This window comes from Cupressus sempervirens, chromosome 4 (assembly GCF_028749045.1).
Source record: "Cupressus sempervirens isolate cs-2001-9-10 chromosome 4, ASM2874904v1, whole genome shotgun sequence".
Taxonomy (NCBI): domain Eukaryota; kingdom Viridiplantae; phylum Streptophyta; class Pinopsida; order Cupressales; family Cupressaceae; genus Cupressus; species Cupressus sempervirens.
Genome location: NC_143121.1, coordinates 757532234 through 757541288, shown reverse-complemented (window position 1 = coordinate 757541288; position 9055 = coordinate 757532234). Strand labels below are relative to the sequence as shown.

At 38.7% G+C, this 9055-nt stretch overlaps 1 protein-coding gene across 1 annotated transcript; it reads right to left on the bottom strand.

Moving 5' to 3' along the window:
- Positions 1-6840: 6840 nt before the first annotated feature.
- LOC149563575 (formiminotransferase cyclodeaminase-like protein) lies at positions 6841-8503 on the bottom strand. The gene is made up of 2 exons (XM_089826776.1): positions 7975-8503; positions 6841-7466 (listed from the first exon to the last, which is right to left on the bottom strand). Exons 1-2 carry the CDS (start codon positions 8363-8365, stop codon positions 6961-6963), a joined length of 897 nt encoding a protein of 298 aa, XP_089682902.1. The 5' UTR covers positions 8366-8503; the 3' UTR covers positions 6841-6960.
- Positions 8504-9055: the final 552 nt, after the last annotated feature.

Genomic DNA, 9055 nt, shown 5'->3' with positions numbered 1-9055 from the left:
ACTAAGGCCTCGTTTTTAATTTTATTACCTTAAATAAGGGCCGTAAAAATCCATAGAAGAAAATTACAGAACCTGATGAAAACTATGAATCTAACCATTTATAAATTCTAACCAGGTAAATTCTCCTATAACAAATCGTAACATAACAAAACTACCTCAAGTATTAAGAGTACCTCTTGACATATGGCAAATCTGACATAGGACAAAAGTAAAATTTGATCTCCAGAAGAATCTGTAACAGTGATGTGTTGGAAAATGTTAAGCCAACTACTCGATGTGCTTTTTCCAGCTGTTCCTATCATATCCTTATCCTCCAAATCTGCAACATTTAAGGTGAACACTGAAACAGATCTTTGCTAAAGATTTGGATGGAATTCATTTTTATTGATCACCCTGTCCTTTGTCATGTCAGCAGGGTTCGCACAATTTGCAGGTGATTTGAAATTATAATATTTCATGTTTTCAATTTTTCCTCTCAACCGTAGGTACATACTTTTCTATATATTGTATGGTTCTGTATGTTGTTATTCACTCTCTTGCCAGTTGAGTTCTGTAGTGCTGTAAGTAGCGGTATGTAATGATCTGAGTGTATGAAGCTGAAAAGACGGTACAAGGAAGATGTTACAAATTGGAAGGAGCTAAGTCTGAAAGTAATGATCTGTATCCTATGACCGCAGCTCAGTCGGAAAATGTTGTAATGTTTTATTATGTTTAATACATAAATTTCAGTTTGTTTGTGTCTGCTTCTTTCTCTTTTGTTCTGCCTCTTTCATTCCAACAAATGGTATCAGAGCAGGAGATCAGGGCAGAGTTGAATCTGCAGAAAAAGATGGTGCAAGGATCTGTTGATTATGGGCCATCATAGCAGCTGCTGTAGCTGGAAAAATTCACACAGCATATTTGAAAAGGAGTATGCAGTATCTGAACACTTGGTTCAAGCCATTTTAAGGAGAAAAAAGAAGATTGCAGCCCTAAAAGTAGCTGCTCAAAGCAAAAGATGGCAGAGATAACTATGTTTGAAGCTCATGATTAAGATGGTTTTACCCTGCAAATGCTATCAAAGGAAGATAAACGTGGCCAAGAGGAACTTAACAGCATAGTCCAGTAAAGTAAAAGGACAAAATGACCAATGAAAATAGAGAGAAGATAGATGGTGGATTTGTAAGTCTCAGTCGAAATAAGGAAATCATTAAAAAAGTAAGGAAGATCGAATAGATTTAGATGCGGTGTAGAAAAATTACAGCAGGAGCTATTAGTAGCACCACTACTCCATAGGTGGTCTGCAACCAAAGTAAAAATTTTAAGCCAACAAAAAGAGGTGGAAAGAAATCACTAGAAAATTGCCACAGCAGTTGAAATTTGAGAGAAAGAGAAAGATTTGTAAAAGGAAAAAGCTGTTCTATTTAGAGGAAGGGTCTGCAGTTTTCAAACAGAAGTAAGATCTATCATCCTGTCAAATAAAAAGTTGCAGAAAGTTTGCCATCACCATAAAGAGTCTAATGAAAATTGCAAGGTGTTTAAGCGAATTTTTTAAGCTGTCAAAGCTGAAGCAGAAAAAAGTAGTTAAAGGTGTTGCTGAAATCTGAGACAGAGCAACCTCAACTAGAGTTGAAGCATGGAAGAGTTCTTGGGCCATTCAAACTCACCAAAATTTGAAGTGTTTGTAGAAGAGGAATTTGAAGCTGTAGAAGTAAAACAGTGCAAATGTTGAAAGAATAACCTTGCCAATCAAAAGCCTTGCATCTATGTGGATGTTTCTATTGCCATTAGACTGGTCAAGAGACCCAGTGATAACGTTCATCGGAATCTTCCTCTTCTTGGATGGGTGAGAGTGAACTTTGATGGGACAGTTCAAGGAAATCATGGGCCGGCTAGGTGCAGGGGAGTGGTCAGCGATGATAATGAGAGGTTTATTTCAGCAGTGCCACTCCCCTTGGGATGTCAGAAAAGCCATTGCAGCTGCTGCCTTCCATGGCTTGATATTGGCTACTCAAGAATACTAAGATGGTGTGGTTAGCAGGCACTTCGAATAATATAATTCAATGCTTAAAGGTCCACCAAAAGCCTTCATGGACTATTGAAATATGGGTTCCAAATTATTTAAAAATCTTAAGGTCCTTTCAAAAAGTTTATACCCGTGCCTAACGTGAAGCGATGGGGTTGTGAACTATTTTGCAAATGTGGGAATCTGGGTTAATAATGAGATTATGTGGCAACTCGATGATTGTGTGCCTGCAGACGTTAATCTGCTGATGAGATCTGATTTATCTCAAGCACAGAGAACCATCCCACCTATTGAATAATGATGATGTATCCTGAGTTGGCAGTCCTTTCCTTCATTGTGAGGGTTATTAACTTGTGGAGATTATTAGTGTTTATTTTCTATAGTTTCCCACATACTTTCTGGGTGCTATGCAACATATTTTGGCGTGTCTCCATTTTGTACACTGGTCTCTCCATCATTTCTACAACTACGGGTGGAGATAGGCAAAGGATTGAACCTTTGAACTGTCAGGTAATTAAAAAGGATGCAGCAATATAAAGAATTCAGAAACAAGGTGGCCTTAATGCTTTTATTAAAAAATTACATGGGTTTGATCCCATCGTAACCATGAAATTCGCCAATAGCTTGAAGGACGCACACATTTCTCTGTTTGGCAAGGATTTTGAAATTGATGAAAAACTTACGGCGGAGGCTACTGGTTTGTTGATAAAATGGGCCAAGTTTTTATAGGGACAAGTGGCTTTCGGATGCAATGCTCAAGAAGTTCCCTAATGATGACAGAGAAGAAGAAATTAACTGAAGCCACCATGAGCAGCTGTGGCACTGGTAAGATCAAATCTGTCTGGTGCTATGTGCTTATGCTTATTATGAAATACATTACCTATGATGGTTGGTATACTAGGGATTTTAGACATCATTTTCTCTGTTTAACCATTTTAGGCACAAAGTGCAGATTTCATTTCCTTTTTAATCTACATGCTTCTATTAATGCCAGCTTAAGGATCATATAAAACTTAAAAGATAAGAAAAGCTCAATCCTTCGTGAGGGCTTTCTGAAATTAATCTTTGAACATATAAAGTTACAGCCCTCTTCTTCCTCAATGATTCCTGCATCTTCTATGAGTCGGATACTGAGGATGAAGAGTTTGGGAGTCACTTCTCTGATTGAGGAGGACTGGAATACTGAAATGGATGAATCGGACTCTGAGCAAAAGAAGAAAAAGATAAGATAACATTATTAATGTCCAACGAGATACCCCAAACAGCTCTAAGGGACTGAGAGGCGTACAACAAGGCCGCAGCCAGCAGTGGGAGCACCATACAGTGTCCACGGAAAGAACAAAACAGGAAAGCCAAAAGACAGAACAAGAAAAACCAAGTACTCCTCACAGGCGAAAAGTAGTCCAGAACCGAAGGATACAGTCTGGGGTGGAGGTGTGTGCGGGCCCCGGGATGTCTCAAGTAGCCGCTGGAGATGGGGTGATGATGTTGAGTGTTCCCTCTGAGAGGCCTGAAAGAAGGAAGTCCAGAATTCTAAGAAAGCTAGAAAAACCCCTGTATCTGTGACTAATTCTGAATTGGGGCCGTCCCACTCTGTCATGCCTGATAAATTTGTGCCTGTCACTAATAGGAATGAGAGAATCCCTTTTGCTAGAGATCTCAATGTGGATTACCCTTATATCAATTTAGATAGAGAAAGTCTGGATGATGTTCTTGCCATAGCTTGTGACACGGCAGTCGACTAGTTCAGAATGCAAAAATGGGCTTTCAATGAAATCAAAGAGATTAATATAATAATACGTGTAGTTAACACTAAACAGGATAACTGCAATGCTGAATGGTGAAGAAAGCAAAGCTATTGTTGGTTCCATGCAAAAAACTGTTAACACTGTTAATGACCTCAATAAGAATTTTGACAACAGGATTAAAAAACTGGAAGAGAAATTCAAAGAGGACTATCATGGAAGAATTAAGCATCTGAAAACAAGTTTCAGAAAATAAATGACAATCTCGCATCCCTTGTTATGCAGCCACAAAGTGGTTAAAGAGTTCTGCCCAAAATATCAATACAACAGTTGGAAACTTGAAGGCCTCCAGCATAAGGGGGTGGTTGTTGATGTGAATTCAATTGAGAAGGTGCAAGAGGAGAATATACTTCCCTCCAAAAGGACTGGAGTCCACTTGAAGAAGAAGGCCACCAATCAATATCTGAAAAAGATAGCTCTCAACACGAGTCAGTTGGAGGCAGAGGCAGCGGAGGCACTCAAGAATTTGAACTAGGTTTTCATTGGTCTGCTGTTTTCTTACTGGTTTTTTTGCTGACATTTTGCTGTCTTCTGGCTGCTGGCTTTAATTTGCCTGTCTCTTGTAAGCAGTGTTTTAAAAAAGGGTTTCAGGTCCCTTCAAAACCTGCTTGATCAAAAAATTGCCAATCAAAGGAGTCATCAGGCTGCCATTCAAGGAGAGGTCATAGGTTTTGTCTTTTAATTATCTGCAAGTGTGTAAAGATAAATTACATTTTTGAAGAATCGTTGTCTATTAAAATAGTCCACTCTTAAGAAGCTTTCAAGGATGCTTAATGAAGCTGTATACTGATAGTCTTTGAAATGCCTAGTTTTCATTAGGAAAATTCTTCGCAATTTTAAGGTTATAGAAACTTTGAATAGATTGCATGACTAAGTGTGGGGGTTGGGGGAGATGGAAAGCTTGTGTAGAAGAGTATATTTAAGGGAGATGGAAAGCTTGTGTAGAAGAGTATATTTAAAGTCTGTAGATCAGAAGATGAGGAGGATAGAAGTTGTCTGAAATTGTGAAAATATAAGTGGAACCATCAATTAGTAAGGAGAGTAATATGGTTGAATGCCACAGCATTCTAAATTTGTATGAGCATATTTAAGGACAGCAGAGACCACTAGAATCCCCAAGCACTTGCAGTGTGACTCAATAGCAGGTTTTGAGAAAATAAAAGTGTTTCACACCTGAACCTACAAATCAATTGGTTACCAAATAGGCCAGAGCTCATGGTTAGAGCATCCCAATAACATCATGAAATTTACTATGGGACTTTGTAGGTTCAATCTCTGAAATTTGAAGATTTTTAGATGCTGAAGCATCAGTAAATGAGGCTAAAAATGCAATTGGAACTGGTAGCTGAGATTAAGGGGAGGTGTTGGAGATTGTAATCCCAAGTCCAACTATTTAATGTACTTTGCCAGCTGTTCCTAATGTATCTTTATCCTCCATGTCTGTAGCATTTAGGGAAAACACTGAAACAGATCTCGCTAAAGATTTGGATGGATTTCATTTTAATTGATCAACCTGTACTCTGTCACATCAGGGTTCACACACTTTTTGGATGACTTGAAATAATAATATTTAATGTTTTTCCCCCTCAACTGTAGGTGCATATATATTGTATGGTTCTTTATTTTGTTATACAATCTCATGAGACTCCAGTTCCATAGTGCTGTAAGTAGCAGACTGTAATGATCCGAGTGTATGAAGCTGGAGGGACAGTATGAGGAAGATGTTATGAGTTGGACGAAGCTAAGTCTGAATGTAACGGTCTGTATGCTATGAGCCACAACTCCATCAGGGAATGTTGTAATGTTTGATTATGTTTAATGCATAAACTTTATGTTTGTTTGTCTCTGCTTGTTTTCTCTTTTGCTCCGCCTCTTCATTCTGACATGATGGGAAAGGCAAAATAACCAAGATAAACCCCTGTATGTATATAATCACACAGGACATCAATTATGCTGGGGGATAAAATGGATATGGTTCTCAATAATGCCATGTTGTGGGAATGACCAAAATGATCCCTAGATGGACCTATACTTATTGATAATCCCAAGTAGAGAAAATTTAAAATGCAACATCCCACAAAAAAATAGTGGTCCTCCAACGCCCTTCTTATGGAACTATTTAGGCAATGCAAAAATTGATCTCAGCAATAGTTTCTAACTAAATTCCAATATGAAATCCAAAGGACCAAATCTGGGTGTAAAGACCATAAAAGTTCCCAAAAACTTATCATACAACATTGCTATAGAAATCAAATCTTCTGAATGTCTAATTATGAGGGAAGCAGTTACCATAAGTGGATCCACAGGAATAAGATCTTGACGATCCGACTATAGACTGGTTTAAATTTGACAGACCATGTGTATGGTTTAAATTTTCAACAGATGGATGGCATTCATATGTACAAAACACATCCATTGATTGCATCAAAAATCTAAATTTGAGTAGGTAACAGATAAGAAAACAGCATTGCTATACAGCCTGCAAAACCATTGCTATTTAAGTGGAAAAAGGAATTATCGCCAATTACATTCCATGCATAAAGAACTGTGGCAAGCAACCAAGTCAGCAGAAGCTGCTTAAGCTCCTTTAGTATCTCCTTATCAACTTAGATAGATTTGAACCCCCTATGGTTGAAAAATGGGAAGAAGCCTCTTCTCAAAATTCAGGAACGTCAATGGGCCCCGGGTGATTTTGACGTCTTGGATGCCCCTCAGTCCTTCGCTCTAAGCCAAAGAGGTTTCAAGCACGAGTGGGCCCATGTCGGGTCCCTAAAAAGTCTATGTGCTCGCAGGTTGGTAGCTCGCAGGCTTTGTGCCTTGCTGGGTTGCCTCGCAGGTCTGAACCCTCCATCAAAAAAAAAGAAAAAAAAATCCAGGAACAACTAAGCTGTAAGCCATGCCTTACAATGACTTAAATAATGGGAACTCATCTTGCATATATTTTGTGATAGATACAGTTACCGCCTATTTACAAATAATTTCCCATTTACAAATAAATATTGGTCACAAAATGTGAGCTTTAGACCTCTGAAACTTGAATTTGGTATAGCTAATATTTTAAGCATGAGGTTTCTATATTATTATGTACTTACAATCATCTTATAAAAAATAGTCATCAGCTCGGTTGACTGGATTATTAATTTATTTCCCTTAAATTAACTTCAATCTCCTGCAGGCAGCCTCTAATATCTGATCCTCTGAATAATCAGTGAGATACCCCTGTTTTGATATCAAACCTTCTTTATCAGCTAGTAAAGACACTTCGGCTTGAACTTTGTCTGGCCCAACGTTTTTGGCATCTAGCAAGTTACAAGCAATCTCCATGACCTTATCGCCATGTAACAAGGCCATGGCCTGAACACCTGGCAAACCTCCACCTCTGGCACTTACTTTTCTTGCAATTTTGCGGCCGATGATAAGATCATTGGAAACAATTGGCACGTTGTAATTGGCCACCCAAGGGCATGCGCCCACAACCACAACCCCAGTCTTTGATAAAACTTGATATGGCCCATACTCTGGTAACAGGCTTAAAGGAATAGAACCTAACCCCACCCACTGCCCCTCATGATTAGGCTTGAAATAGCCCAACTCTCTCCGGATTGAATCGAGGGATCTGTTACCATGGTGTGCTGCTCCATAGAGAAATGTGGGTACTGCACCATAGGAATGCATCATATCAGCCTAGAGGGCGGTGCTCAAGGTAGAATCAAAGGCTATAACTAAAAGTTCAGAAAGTTATCAGAGTAGCATTTAGGTCACTGTAGGGATATCCTTATTAACTTAGACGATGTGTAACGATTTTTAATAATAAACTCCCACCTCAGTTTAATTCCCGTGACTTAAAATTTCATGTAATGGGTTGCGACTGCAAGCAAAATTTCACGGAATAGGCTTTAACTACTAGAAAAAAAAAAACTTTCCTTGTGTGTTTATCCCCCCATAAAAGAAAATTTAGTGAAATTTGATCTTTCGTGCTCAGATGAAAAAAGCAAGGCATCAAGGAAGAAGTATATTAAATGCATTGAACTCCTGGGTTATATCGATCTGGTTTGTATTCGGTAGGTTTTTCAGGAACTTGCGGGGAAGAACATATGAAAATTTCTGTATTTTATCAAGATTACTCAAATTGGTTGCAAAATGAAAGGGGGAAAATAGACAGACCGTTGAGATTGGTACCAATCTGAGCAGCCACAGAGCACGCCACAGAGGCCACTTGACTGAGAGAAGCTTCTCCTAGTGGGTGGAAACATATGTGATCAACAACTCCAAGCCGAGGATGAGTTCCACTGTGCTCTTCAAGATTTATGTACTGTAATGCAGTTTTAGCCATATCCAATACTGTTTCTCGCAGAGGAGAAGAAGTGGAGGTTCCTTGTTCCAAATGTGATACAAGTGTGTATCCAACACGATTGTAGTCCCTGTCTTCAAATACATTGAGTAGGCAAGAGTGAGGATGAGTTTTGGCTGCCTTCCCTATGGCTTCCAATGCCTTGCGGTTTCTGCTCTCCGATATATAAAGCTTGCAGCAGGTTAAGGCTGCTTGCTTAAACATCTTTACCTGCTCGATGAACAGTTCGATTCATCATTCAATGGAAGTGGGAACGGAGATAAGATAAACTGGAGATTGATCGCCCGGACTTTCTTTGAACTTGACGCAATCCGGTTCGTTGCTTCAAAATTACGGAGGGATGTGAGCCACGTGAAATGCATGCTGTTAAAGAGACTATTTGTCTACTTTGTACTTTATTAAAGAAAAAGGAAAAGAAGCTTTAGCATTAATATTGATATTAAGGAATGAAAATCATACGATAAAGTTGATACATAGGGGAGAGGATCCGGTACTTGAACATCCTAACTTTGCGCTTATCAAAATCTTATGTAAAAATTTCAAATCGTTCTCAGATTTTTACAGCAGCTCACTTGGAGAGTCGTCTACTTATAACTAAGATTTCAAGTCCACATCACCCATTATGATGCCACATCAGCATACTTTTTGCCAAGTTGTCCAAAACAGCCCCAAAAAAAAGTGAGACCAATGGTTGTGCATAAAGGGTACCCATAGTTGAACAGCTGATGTGGCATCACATCATTGGTTAATTTTTATAACTAAGGGTACATTTTATTCAATTTTGGGTAGTTAACATTGTACTAACAACTTTAAAGTCACAAGTATTAATACAATGTTGTCAAAAAAATTGGACATTAAGTCAGTAAGTGTAGGTATTAAGTGAACAACTCCATT

What these genes read in the sequence shown, in the direction of transcription:
- LOC149563575 (XM_089826776.1), bottom strand. Translation starts at nt 8,365, where the DNA reads ATGTTTAAGCAAGCAGCCTTAACCTGCTGCAAGCTTTATATATCGGAG. An exon ending in GATTGGTACCAATCTCAACG is followed by an intron (nt 7,467 to 7,974) that starts GTCTGTCTATTT and finishes CCTATGGTGCAG; the next exon opens with TACCCACATTTCTCTATGGA.